Source organism: Cricetulus griseus, chromosome 3 (assembly GCF_003668045.3).
Source record: "Cricetulus griseus strain 17A/GY chromosome 3, alternate assembly CriGri-PICRH-1.0, whole genome shotgun sequence".
Classification (NCBI taxonomy): domain Eukaryota; kingdom Metazoa; phylum Chordata; class Mammalia; order Rodentia; family Cricetidae; genus Cricetulus; species Cricetulus griseus.
Window position 1 is genome coordinate 54,625,978 of NC_048596.1, and position 14,425 is coordinate 54,640,402.

Below are 14,425 nucleotides of genomic sequence, written 5' to 3' on the forward strand. Positions count from 1 at the left end.
TCCAAATTGGCCTCTTCAGGAGGTAAATGTTCAGCTTTTAGGGATTGGGATGTTATCTCAGGTAAAACAGAGCACAAGATTGGTTGAATGTGTAGGGCCAGAGGACAGAGAGGAAAATTAAGGCCATATGTGGCTAACATGTAATGAATTTATGGGGATGTGATTTGTTAAAGCAATGGGATACTCAGATTAACATTCTTCCAATCTTAGGAACAAACCATAAGTTAACATATGTTTCTGAGGAAAATATTAGAAGGTATTATAAAGAACAGTTCACCGACCTTTCAGGTTGTACAAGAACAGGGCACAACAACTCCTGATCTTTCAAAGACACCACCAACCCTACCTTTAAAATGGTTGACAGACAAACCTGTATGGTTTGAGCAATGGCCTTTAACAATAGAGAAACTGCAGGCCTTAGAACAGCTGGTACAGGAGCAGCAAAATTCTCAGCATATTGAAGAATCAACCAGCGATTGTAATTCTCCTGTACTTGTTATTAAAAAGAAATCTCGGATATGGAGAATGGTAACAGATCTAAGAGCTGCTAATAATGCGATTCAGCCAGTGGGCTCTTTACAGTCTAGAATTCCTTTGCCTCCTATTTCCCAAAGGATGGCCTCCTATAGTTACTGATTTAAAAGGGGGGGTAGGGGAGAGGTAAGGGAGGTGGGGGGATGAGAGGGGGTGGAAGGTTGGGTGGGAGGGAGAACTGTGGTTGGAATATAAAATGAAATAAAAAATAAAAAATAGGGAAAAAAGATTGTTTCTTCACTATATCTTTATAAGAAAAAGACAGAAAAGTTTGCCTTCATGGTGCCTACTTACAATAATTCTCAGCCTGTTAAGAGATATCAATAGAAAGTTCTCCCACAGAGAATGTTAAATAGCCCCACCCTGTGCCAATATTTTATGTGATAGCCATTGGAAATAATATGTAAGCAATTTCCTCAATCTATAGTTTAATCATGACATGCACAACATCTTACTAACTGATTCAAATGTAGATACTTTAGAAACAATGTTTAAAGAAGTGAAGAAAAAATTGTAGCTGGGCAGTGGTGGTGCAATATTTGAAAGTCATTAAGAGTTCACCACAAATCTCTCCTAATTTGTACCTTTGTGGGTTTAATTTTTTGTAGACCTATTTTATATCCTAAATAATCAGTAGAATCTCTTCTTTGTATTTTTTCAGGAGCAATTTGTAATCCCCAACAAGGCAATTTTTTTCTTTTGTTTTTTTGAGATAGGGTTTCTCTGTAGATTTGGAGGCTGTCCTTGCACTCGCTCTGTAGACCAGGCTGGCCTCGAACTCACAGAGATCTGCCTGCCTCTGCCCACCCCTCCCACTGCTGGGATTGCAGGTGAGCACCACCACCGACCAGCTATTCCTACTATTCTTATGTTTAGTCTTTTCTTAGTGTCTTGGATTTCCTGGATGTTTTTTTTTTTTCCTAAAGATTTTATTTATTTATTATGTATACAGTCTTCTGACTGTTGCCAGAAGAGGGTACCAGATCTCATTCAAGGTAGTTTTGAGCCACCATGTGGTTTCCGGGAATTGAACTCAGGACCTCTGGAAGAGCAGTCAGTGCTCTTAACTGCTGATCCATCTCTCCAGCCTCTTCCTGGATGTTTTATATCAGGAATTTTTTAGATTTAACATTTTCTTTGACCCATGGATCTATTTCTTCTATATATTCAATGCCTGAGATTCTCTCCTCCATCTCTTGTATTCTGTTGGTAATGTTTGCTGTGGTAATGATGATGTCTATAGTTCCTGTTTGCTTACCTCGATTTTCTATTTCCAGAATTCCCTGTTTGTATTTTCTTTATTGCTTCTATTTCCAGTTTCAGTTCTCAAACAATTTTATTCATTTCCTCCAACTGTTTGTTTTTCTTGACTTTCTTGAAGGGATTTATTCATTTTCTCCAATTTTTTGTTTGTCTTTTCCTCGAGTTTTTAAGGGATTTATTACTTTCCTCTTTAAGGACCTTTCCAATTTTCATAAAGTTGGTTTTAAGGTCATTTTCTTGTGCTTCAGCTGTGTTGGGATACTCAGGGCTTGCTGTAGTAGGATAGCTGGGCTCTATTGGTGACATATTGCCCTGGCTGTTGCCAGTTGTGTTCTTACACTGACATCTAGGCATCTGGGTTTGAGGTGATTAGAGGTCTAGGTGCTGATTTCTGAGTTTACCTTTGTTGGATGGATGTTTTATTCCCTTTGTTTCTGTTTCCTCCCTGGTCTTCTGGCTAAAGTGGCCTGTGGTTCAGTAGGTCAGTCTCCACACAAGTTGGGGGGGGGGGTAGACTTCTGATGGCTGGGGTGGCCTCTGTTGAGTAGGGAGTTTCCACCTGAATTGGGGGCTGAAGTTCTGGCAGCCCGGTATGTTCTTTGGTCCAGCCAAGGGTCCTCCAGAGGTCAGGATACGGTAACAAGGAGGGGAGGGCTGGACAGGCACTGAGAGAGTTGGAAGCATTTATATGAGTTCTGGCTACCCGCTTGATCCCTGGTGGAGCAGGGGCTTCCACTGGAGTTGTGGGCTGGGATACCCTGAATATTTACTTTTATAGGAAGAAATGCCTATTTAACTTATTTTTCCTGTTGGATTTACATACATGGAGTTACAGGGTGTGTGTTCTTGTTACAGGCTGATGAAAGTCCTCAAAGTTTGAAGAAAGACTGTTTGATTATAAAGCAGTTTTTACGAAAAGTCATCATAGTTCATCAGAAGGTAAAGTTGTTTGCTCTTTAAATAGTATCACTTTATTATAGTTTTTTAAAAACAAAAACAAGAAAAAGAACCTCACTGAGTAGCCCTGGCTGATCTAGATTTTGCTATGTAATCCAAGTTTAGACCTTGGTTTAGAACTCAAAGGTCTGTCTGCTTCAGCCTCCTGAATATGGGATCAAAGGTATGCTCCCCAATGCCAGGTTCACCTTGATTTAATTTTGGTGGATCATGAGCTTTAGGTTTTCTAGTTTAGAGAAACATACATTTTTTTTCAAGATAAGACCTACTGATTCTTTAAATTGCATATTTGCAATTTGTAATGGTTCCCTTTTTATCTCGTTTCATTCATTTGAGTCTTCTCTGTTGGTTAGTTTGGCTAGAACTTTATGTCTTGTTTATCTTCTCAGAGTCCCAAATATGTATTTTTTGTTGTTATTGTTGTTTTCTTGTAGTTAATGTCTGCCCTGATCATAAGTGACTTTTTTCTTCTGTTGACTTGGGGCTTGTTGTTTCTCTAAGGCATGTTGTTAAGTCACTTGAGATTGCTTTGATTTTTTTTTTGATTTTGGTTTTGGTTTCTCTTTTCTGTATAGCTTTGGAGCCTATCCTGGCACTTGCTCTGGAGACCAGGCTGGCCTCGAACTCACAGAGATCTGCCTGCCTCTGCCTCCCGAGTGCTGGGATTAAAGGTGTGAGGCACCAACGCTCGGCTCATTTCTATTTCTTATGTTAATGCATTGAGATTTATCATCTGTTGTTATTTCATTGCTTGTTTTGCTTTTTTTTTAATCAGCTATATTGCTTCACTTGAAGTATTTGCAATTTCCAAGTAGGACTTGGATGTGATAGAGTTCAATATGTACTTCAGAGAATAATACCTCAGTCCAGGAGCTCAAGGGTGTCTGGCATAAGTTCTATATTCTTAGGATACTAACTGGAAGAACAACCACAGCCCAGCTGCTTTATATTGCTATGCAAATGCCTTTGTAGCCAATTAACAACAGTGGGCCCTAACTTCATAATTGCTAGAGGTAAACAACCAAGGATAGTATGGATTCTACTCAGATTTTAGTCAATAAAATGATGAGTTGGGAACAAGAGAGATTGATCTGTGGTTAAACACACATTGTCTTCCCTCCCACTTCTAATCTTTTGTAAAACAAAGAGCAGTATGTGCTTTGCATGAGGACCTGAGTTCAGTTCCCAGCACTCATATCAGGTAGCTCATAACTACTTGTAACTCCAGCTCCAGGGGATCTGACACCTTCTCTGGCTTCTGGTGTCACTGCACCAATATGAACATTTACAGATAATTAAAAATTTTTAAAGTTGATTTGCAAAAGATTAGAAGTGGGAGAGATGGAGAATGGGTAAGGATAAGAATTAAGGATTAAAATTTGAAAAAAAATGATGTGGATAAAGTACCAGATATTTAGTATTTAGGAATCTCTACTGGCCTGTCCTTGGGATTCTGACAGGATTTGCCCTCAACTGCAGCCACTAAGAGCACCACCTGTGCATATTCACTATGTTCCCTTTTAAAAGGTCCCTGCCCACCTCCCATCCTCCTCTCTTTCTCTCCCTCTGTCTGTCTGTATGTTTCTCCTCTCTCCTGCTGCTCCTGTCTCTGGAGGCTGGTCTGCTCCCTTCCCTTTCCTCTTTTATGATCCCTTTCCCTAAAAAAACAAAACAAAACAAAACCCTCTGCTTGAACACTGTCGCATGGCATCTTTCTAGTGCCGAGCTCCTTTTTTTTTTTTTTTCCGTTTTTCTTTTTTTGGTTTTTCGAGAGAGGATTTCTGTTTAGGTTTGGAGGTTGTCCTGGAACTCTCTTTGAAGACTAGGCTGGCTTCCAGCTCACAGAGATCAGCCTGCCTCTGCCTCCTGAGTGCTGGGAATAAAAGCGTGCACTACCAATGCCCAACTCTAGTGCCACATTTCTTAACATCAGGCAGGGGGAAGTTGGGATTGTTAAATCTGGAGGATTACAATTAAGAATTACAGTGAGAGGATAAGGATGATGAGAGGAAGAAGAAGAGAAATAAGAGGGGGGAATAAGAGATACAGGTGAGGAACATAGTAAATTATGCCTTGGAGTAAGTATAAACAGTCCTAAAACCGAACTGAACAATACAAACAAAAGCAAAATCATCCAAGACATACGTGTAAGATTGAGAAATAACAGAAAGTAAGAAATAAGAGTCTTGCCCAGTAGTGGTGGTGCATGCCTTTAATCCCAACACTTAGGCAGCAGAGGCAGGGGAATTTGTGAGTTTGAGGCCATCCTGATGACAAAGCAAGTTCCATGACAGTCAGGGCTACACAGAGAAAAACCAAAAAAAAAAGGAAAAGGAAGGAAGAGTTTTTATGGAGTAAATTGCTTGTACAACTGTGCTGAGTTGAAAATGAAGTTCTCAGATTCTCTCTAACTCTAGCATGTTCCATGTGGTGCTTCGGGGGTCAAGGGGAAGGGCACTGGCCTCTGAAGCTTCACTGTTAGTGGGTTTTGGTCTGTGGGGAAGGGGAGGTTTTAAATCCCAGGTGGTTCCCTGGGATCCCTGCACTCCACTGAGGCCTCTTCTGGTCCAGCAGGTTGGGTGTATAAGCAGCAACACTTCTCTTGTAGCTTCCTCTGCTCTGTGTGTGGATGTTTTTAAATCTCTATCTGGAGTAGTATGAAACCTTACCCTTTATTTGTTGTTTTGCAGCTCAAGTTTAATTTCCATTTAACTGTGAATGGGATCCGCTCTGCTGAGATCTTTGGGTCGGTAAATGATTTTATGGTTCTGAATGATTTTTAAGCATGATTGACCTGTGTTTCCAACAGGTTTATAGTTTGATTTCTTAGCCCAAAAATCTCCTTGAAACTAATCCTGAGACCCTCACACTTTCTTATCCTATATTAGCTTTTAACCAATAAATATATTTTTCCTAACCTTACATTTCTCCATGTCACTGAGAGGAATGAGCTTAAATGTTGTGATTTTCCTTTGGTTTTGGGTTGCTGAATTCAGGTGATCTCTGGGTGGTAGTAGTGGTGAGCCAACTAGAGACTGATTTCAGAGATGACTTGTTTTGTTTTGTTTTGATTTGCAGGGCAGAGAAGGAGCCTACTTTGAGACTGTCCAGTGGCATCACTCTTGTTGTGGGCTTTCAGCATTATGTGAGGTAGAAGCTAGAAATTGTCTCCTTGCCTTTTCTTTTCTTCTTCTCTCCCCTTCTCTCCTCCAATCCCCCTCCTCTTCTCTCTTCTTTTCTTGTATTTGTTTATAAGAGCCTAATTTTTCTCATTGTTCAGACCTACGCTGAGGAAAGTATAGTGTGTACAGAAGCCGACTCTTAAGTGTTATGGGGCCAGTTTTAGGCCATTTGCTCACACTCATTGTCACACACAATGTGAATCTTTGAATGATTTTGGAAGCATATGCTTGGAACAATAGAGTACAATAGTAATGGAGAAAATTCAATTTGAGAACAAAAAATTACCATGAGAGACAACAAAAACAGGAGCCATGATACAGTCTTTGAAATGCCAGATTTTTCTGATCTTATGCAGATAAGATGATTGGAGGGCCATATGGCCATGTGTACACTGAGCAGTTAAGGATTTTAAAATGCCCATTAAATAATTTCTTGAAGAAAAAGTCAAATTTCTCTTGTATGTTTTTTAATAGTAAGCCAAAATTGAATTCAACTGAATCATACTGCAGCAGAATCCACCCTGTGCTAGGACATCCAGCACTGCTATCCATCCCTGATGGCACGGCTGACATGGGCTTGTTGGGAGAACTGACACTGACTCCAGCTGCTGCTCTGTGCCCCAGCCCCAAGGTCTTCTCCAGCCAACTGAATAGGATTTCTTCAGTTTCCATATCCTTTTGACAAGCTCTATCCAATTGCCTTAAAAATGAGTTTTTTTTTTTTGTTTTTTTTGTTTTTTTTGTTTTTTTTTTGCTGGGCGTTGGTGGCGCACGCCTTTAATCCCAGCACTCGGGAGGCAGAGGCAGGTGGATCTCTGTGAGTTCGAGACCAGCCTGGTCTACAAGAGCTAGTTCCAGAACAGCCTTCAAAGCCACAAAGAAACCCTGTCTCAAAAAAAAAAAAAGAAAGAAAGAAATGAGTTTTTTTAATTCTAATTTTAGGCAAGCCTTTATATTTGAATTATTTATCTGTAACACTGTGTGATTTCTATAAAATGTGAATGCTAGGGTTGAAGTATTTGCCAAAGAACTGAAGACTACAACAGATAGTGAAAGGTAGAAATGAGACCAGAAAAAAATGGTTGGAGTCAGAGTGTGTAGATCCAGATCTTGCATGCCTTACTAAGGAATGTGGCCTGCCTTCTCTATGGTGAGAAAACACAGAATACTTTGGCAAGAGTGTCTCACAGCATGTTCAGAGTGCTGTAGGAGAAGAGGTAGTAATTACTAAATAAGAGAGTGAAGCAGAATAAGAGCTGAGTTAAAACTAAGTGTATAGAAAGGCAAGAGTTAACATGGGAGAACTTAACATAAGGAAACCAGTATTCATTACTGAAGTTGGGGGAGTCTAGGGCAAGGAGTGGTTTTGTTTATTTGTTTGCTTTTAAGACAGGATCTCTTATTTCCCAGACTGGATTCAAACTCAGTAATTTTGGATACCCTTAGACTTATGATCCTTCTGCCTCCATCTCCTAAGTGCTAGGATGATAGATGTGAGCCACCACCCGATTTATCCCATGAATAAATGTTCTTGTTGAGTCTGGGACACAGGGGTGTAAATGCTGTGTGATAGAAGCAACTGATTTAGCCAGCCTAACTCTTTGTTTCCTCCACTTTAAAGTAAAGATGAGAGTGTCTCATGGATTGATTTTCACCTGCTGTGGTGGAGAATTATAATCCACGTAAAGGTCTTCACACAAGGATGTCCAACCCATGGCTGTGATATCTTGTGGCCCGGGATAGGTATGAATGTGGTGGCCCAGCACCAAGTTGTAAACTTACTTAAGACATCATGAGTTTTACCTTTTTGTTTTTATAACAATGGGGATTTTGTATATGACCACATCATGTTGCAAATATCACATAAAATAAACATGTGTGTTGTGTAGGCATGAATGGTGGTGTGCAGCTTCTCAGGTTACCTTCTACGTGCAGATAGTCAAATTGGTACCATCAGACATTACATGCTTTTGGGGACTTGACAAGTGGAATAGATGGATTATCAATATTTTTTTTGAGACAAGGTTTCTCTATGTAGTCCTGGCTGTCCTGGAACTCACTCTGTAGATCAGGCTGGCCTCAAAGTCACAGAAATCCACCTGCTTCTGCCTCCTGAGTGCTGGGATTAAAGGCGTGCGCCACTATCACCAGGCCTGATTAGCAATAATATTTTAATTTATCATTGCAAACCATAGGTGTTTAATGTTGTTCACAAGGCAGGTAAATTTTTATTATTATTATGGCTCTTTCCTTACCTCCTTTGTGCCTCATCAGTATCCCACCATGCTTTACAGTCAGCCTTTGCTTCATTGAAGATCCAAACATAAATCCACACACTTATGAACACCTGACAAAGATGCCAAAATCATACAATGGAAAAAAGAAAGCATCTTCAACAATCTGATTGGATTTCAGCATGTCAGTCTATACCTATCACCCTGCACAAAACTCAAGTCCCAGTGGATATAAGACATCAACATAAATCCAGATACACTAAACCTGTTAAAAGAGAAAGGGGAAATGATCTTGAAAGCATTGGCACAGGAGACAACTAACAGAACACCAATAGCAGTCACTAAGATTGATAATTAATAAATGGGATCTCACCAGGCATTGGTGGCACATGCCTTTAGTTCCAGCACTTGGGAGGCAGAGCCAGGCGGATCTCTGTGAGTTGAGACCAGCCTGGTCTACAAGAGCTAGTTCCAGGACAGCCTCCAAAGCCCCAGAGAAACCCTGTCTCGAAAAACCAATAATAATAATAATAATAATAATAATAATAATAATAATAATAATAAATGGGATCTCATGAAATCAAAAGCTTCTGTAAGGCAAAGAACACCATCAATAGGCAGCTGTGATGTGCAAAGACCTAAGCTTTACTCTGTTTCCCTATCAGATAATTTTCATTATAAAAGTAAATGCTGCCCTTTCTCTATTACCATTATTTTAATCCCAGTGTTACTGTTATAATGACCCTAGAAAACAGAACCCCCAAAATTATGGATGAAAGAAAATTGTTCAACACAAAGTAGATGACCATTTTTTTGTCAAGGCAAATAGTAAGGCTGTTATATAACATGTTGTGCAGAACAGTGTTCTAAAGAGAAAGCAGATTGCATTGCCAGACTGCCAGAGAGAATCTCCAGGCTTTGGAGCAGGCAGGGACAATCTCCTAGAATCTGATGTATCTGAGACCAGATGATTTGAGAGCCAGGTAACTAGAACTTATAGGAAAACTGTAGAGAAATGCATAGATACAGGGTTCTAGTCAGGCCAGTGCTGGCCCACACAAAGCCAGGACTGTTTCCATCCCCATCAGGCTAAGTGGAAAAATTCTTGTGTCATGACATCAGATTGGAGTTAAATTTGTTTCTGAATAATGGGTGGATTCTTGGGGCCTACTGGCTGTCCAGCCTCCCTTAATTGACAAATTTGAGGCCAGTGAGACACTCTCAAAACAGGGTGGATGGTATCTGAAGAATGACAGTCAAGGTTGTCCTCTGACCTACACATGCACACACAAACACACAAAGTGAAGACAAGGGCTGGTCCTGTTGGTTCATTCTTATAGTCTTATATGGGATCAAGAAGCTGGAAAATGCCTGGGATACAGAGTGAGAACCTCCCCCACCAGAACCCCCCACTCCCAAACAAAAAAACAGTGAATTAAAAATAAGACTTTTTCAGACATTCAAAAGAGTCAAGAATTCACTAACAAGCAGTATTATAAAAATGCATAGGGAAATCCTTTAAAATTTGTAATCATTAGCCAGGCGGTGGTAATGCACACCTTTGATCCCAGAACTTGGGAGACAGAGGCAGGCAGATCTCTGTGAGTTCCAAGCCAGCCTGGTCTACAGAGTGAGTTTTAGGATAGCCTGTGCTACACAGAGAAACCCTGTCTCAAAATAAAACAAAAAATGTATTCTTTGACAATTTCATGCATGTATATGATATGTCTTGATCCACTTCTAAATCTTACTTGACAACAAAATAACACAGAGTCAATCAGCAAGAAATGAAAATGTATTGTTGAATTCTTCTATATATGTCAACTGTTGAATCCTGATATAATTATTAAAGCCTAAGGCAATGAGTCATGACTAATATGTTAAAACAGAGATAGAATACTCAATCCAAAATAGAATCCAAAAATAGTAAAGAGAACAAATGGAAAACATATAACAAGGGGATAAATTTAAGTCCATCCATGGCTGTGTTCATATTAAATGTAAATGGTTTTAAGCATCCAGTTAAGGTCTGGTAATATAGGTCAGCTGGTAGATTGCTTGACTAGCATGTTCAAAGCCCTGCATTTGGACTTCACTACTACATAAACTGGGAATAGTGGTACACACTGTAATCTCAGTACTCGGGAAGTGAAGACAGGATCAAAAGTTCAAGGTCATCCTTGACTACATAGTTTGGGGCCAGGCTAGGATACATGAAACCCTGCCTCAAAGAGTGTAGGACTGGAGAGATGGCTTAGTGGTTAAGAGCACTTGCAACTTATCGAGAGGACCTGGGTTTGATTCCCAGCTACCACATAGCAGTTGACAACTGTAACTCCAGTTCCAGGGGACCCAGTGCCTTCTTCTGGCCTGAAAGGCACTGCATGTATGTGTCACACAGATATACATGCAGACAAAACACCTGTAAAAATAAAATGAAAATGAGATTTTTTAAAGTAAAACACCAGCTGGACAGTGGTGATGCATGCCTCTAATCCCAGCACTCAGGAGGCAGAGGAAGGTGATCTCTGAGTTCAAGACCAGCACGGTCTACAGAGCTAATTCCAGGACAGCCAGGGCTATGCAGAAAAAAAATACCCAATCATATGCTTAGACTCCAGATACTGTTTTTTATTCTTCACATTGTATGTGAAGCAACTCAAAGATCCTCTGACCATGAGCAATTAGTGTGTTGGACTTAATTCCTTTGCTAATGCCTGCTGAGATCTGTGAGAGAGACTTTGACAGTCCAGCCTCCCTTTGTTCTGTGACTTTCCAAAACATTTTATTCCATAGTATACAGTCAGCCCCTCACCCAACAAGGAACATCTGCCTCCAAGTGTCAAGTACTAATACATATTGAGAAATCCTTTTTGGGGAACGAACACAAGAAAGCAAAAGTCCAGAGGGGAGTGATTATTTCCAGGCCTTTGTCTTGATTGAAGAATAGGGTTGGATAAAATGAGAGGAAGTTTCTCTCAATACAAATGCACTCAATTACTTTCTAGAAAATACTCCTTTAGCTGGGCATTGGTGGTGCACGCCTTTAATCCCAACACTCAGGAGGCAGAGGCAGGTGGATCTCTGTGAGTTCAAGGCCAGCCTGGTCTCCAGAGCGAGTGCCAGGATAGGCTCCAAAGCTACACAGAGAAAACCTGTCTTAGAAAAAAAAAGAAAAAAAATAAAGAAAAGAAACTACTCCTTTGTATGCAGTTCTATCCAAGCATGCACTACCTTGTATTGAAATTTACTAGGTTTTATGTGTCTACCATACTAAAATATGGTAAAACTTGAGACCGCAGAATCTAGTTACTCATCTTCATACCTCCAGAACATAGTATTGTGTTTAGATTGTGGTGCCACTCAAATTTATGATCAGATGAATAAGATGAATCAATAAATTGTCATTCACTAACCCCCTGCAAAAGCCTGAGGATCCTGGTAGATCTCTGGTACATCATACCTGTCTTTGCAGTGGAAAAAGCTAACTAAGCATGTAATTTTATAACATATGTATATATTCCTATGCGTGTGAACCAAGCCAATATGAAGTTTGTTTTATACAAGAACATAGTTGTAAGACAGTTTGACAGTTTTCTTTAGCAGCTATACATATTTCTATATGGACCTTTGGGTCTGCCTCTGATATCAGATCAGGAGCAGCCAAGGACCACCGTCTTCAGAGATACCTCTTATTTCATTGACTCGAAGAAACACAATTTGTTTATGGTGCCCACTTTGGATCTCAATTTGGATACAGGTGTGTATCTATATTTTGTACCAAAAATTAGAAACCAAAGAATTAGAGAAATGAATATATAAGCAGATGTCTGTGAAGATAGGACCTAGTAATACTTTGGCTTGACAAGAGGATGATGATCTGACCACATTTGAGAGTCCACTTAGAAAAGGCAGTGTGCTCCACACAAAGCGTGGTGAGTGCCTGCTTTTCTCTTCCACTGGCGCCTCTCTTTCTCATGCTTTCCCAGACCTTTCTCGGAAGGTTTCTGTCATATTCATTTGTCAGTTTGGGAGCTTTGGAACAGTAGGTGAGGGAACAACCACTCTTCTGTACGTGGAAGAGAAATGATTCCTATTGAAATGAGTGTTTGTGCACAGAAAACTACTTAGGAGAAATTAAACACAGCACAAATGCCAGCTTTAATGGCATTAAACCTGGAAAGCATGGAGGGTCTAACCATGTTAATTTGGGGTAAGTTGTAGTAAACGTTGGAAGGTTAGGACCAGCAAGATGGCTCAGTGGTGCCTGCTACCGAGCCCTGATGACCTGAGTTTTTTTCCCTGGAATACACAAGGTAGAAGGAGAACTCTGACTTCCACACGTGCATCATAGCACATGGGTACACAAACACATGCACATAAGTCAATTGGCATGCTTATCAGAAATTGAATGGTTAATGGCTGGATCAATAAATAGGGCTGCAACCACGGTGAAGGTCTTGGAGGTTTTCAGTTCTGATTTTAACTATTTGAGCCCTATGAGAAAATGGCCAGTAGAGAAAGGGATGTTGTAAGATTTTCACTAGCATGAAAATTTTGCTGCATCTTGGGATAAAGCAGCATCTTGAGGGTATCTAAGAAATTAGCCTCCAGGGAAGGGTCTTTGTTTCTGAGAACACAGGTGTCCAGAATATGGGATGAGAGGGGAGCATTCTTGGACAGACTCTGGGAGTAAGTAGTTTTGAGAGGAAATGATTTGTGGTCTTAACAGGTGGGGTGCCATGGGTTTTGAATAGAAGGGAGGTCTAACTGGATTTCTGGGATGTTATTTTAAAAAATAATTGAGGAGGCTGGGAGAGATGCCTTGGTGGTTAAGAACACTAGCTGGTCTTCTAGAGGTCCTGAGTTCAATTCTCAGCAACCACATGGTGGCTCACAACCATCTGTAATGAGATCGGGTGTCCTCTTCTGGCCAACAGGGATACATGCAGACAGAACACTGTATACATAGTAAATAAATAAATCTTTAAAAAGCAAACAAACAATTGAGATTCATCTCATTGTAGCCTATGTTGGCCTCCAACTTGATATAAAGCCAAGAATGACCTTGAACCTCTGCTTCTACCACTTAAGTGTTGGGATACAGGCATGTGTCACTATGTCTGATTTATACAGTGCTAGGGATTGAAGAGTTTCATGTGTGTTAGGCAACACTCTACCAACAGAGCAACAGTCCCAGCCCTCATTATTTTTTTGCTCCTTTCATTTTTATTCTTAGACTTTATTGGTTTCCATTGTTTCCACAGTTCAGCATGTTAGGTTTTTTTTCCTGTAGTCTTAGTCCCACTGAACTGGTTTCTCTCCACCCAATCAGGTCCCTGCAGCTGTTATGAAATAACCATTCTGAGACTTAATATCTACTTATAATTGGCCATTGACTTAGGCTTCTTACTGGCTAGCTCTTTCTTAATTATTAACCCATAACTATTAATCTGTGTGTCTCCATGTGGCATTACCTTACAGGAGAATGCCCAGGCGTCCTACCTTCCCAGTAGCTGCATGGTGTTTCTCTTTTGTTTTTCTTTTCCCTGCCTCTTTTTGTTTGTTTGGTTTTTTGTTTGTTTGTTTGTTTTTCGAGACAGGGTTTCTCTGTGGCTTTGGAGGCTGTCCTGGAACTAGCTCTTGTAGACCAGGCTGGTCTCAAACTCACAGAGATCCGCCTGGCTCTGCCTCCCGAGTGCTGGGACTAAAGGCATGCGCCACCAACGCCCAGGTTTTCCCTGCCTCTTTGCTTGGAATTCCCACCTAGCTAAATCCTGCCTGTCCATTGGCCAAATCACAACACATATTTGCAGCATACAGAAGGATCTCGTACATCAACTGTGTCTTAACTTTTGGTCAGTTAACTTTGTAAATGAATAATATAGGAAAATATCCCCTCTTTTTTTTTTTTTTTTTTTTTTTGCTTTTTGAGACAGGGTCACACCCTGTCAAACTTTGTAGCATAGGCTGTCCTCAACTTGCTGTAATCCTCCTAGTATTTATTTTCTTAAGTACTAAGATTATAGGAGTATGCTGCCACACCACGTCCCCTCCTTCAGTTCTTAAAGGACAGAACTAGGATCCACAGGGAGATGTTCTTTATTGTGAATCTGGGTGTGGGATTGCCCTTATGGAATTTTAAAGGGTCCAGATTTGGAGTTGTTAGGGCAAAGTATACCGTAACTCAGCTCATTAGACAAAGTATTTAACCAGACTGTGGAATATTCCTGTACACTGTGTAGATTATGATCT

The 14,425-nt window shown here is 40.4% G+C and overlaps 1 protein-coding gene across 1 annotated transcript in view; it reads left to right on the plus strand.

The window, feature by feature from the left end:
- CUNH11orf80 (chromosome unknown C11orf80 homolog) overlaps window positions 1-14,425 on the plus strand; it is a 69,276-nt gene that overhangs the window by 35,806 nt on the left and 19,045 nt on the right. Inside the window, 5 exon segments of the mRNA XM_027408677.2 lie at window positions 2,653-2,736; window positions 5,445-5,500; window positions 5,833-5,904; window positions 6,411-6,600; window positions 11,777-11,930. Of these exon segments, the coding sequence (XP_027264478.1) occupies window positions 2,653-2,736; window positions 5,445-5,500; window positions 5,833-5,904; window positions 6,411-6,600; window positions 11,777-11,930 (556 nt within the window).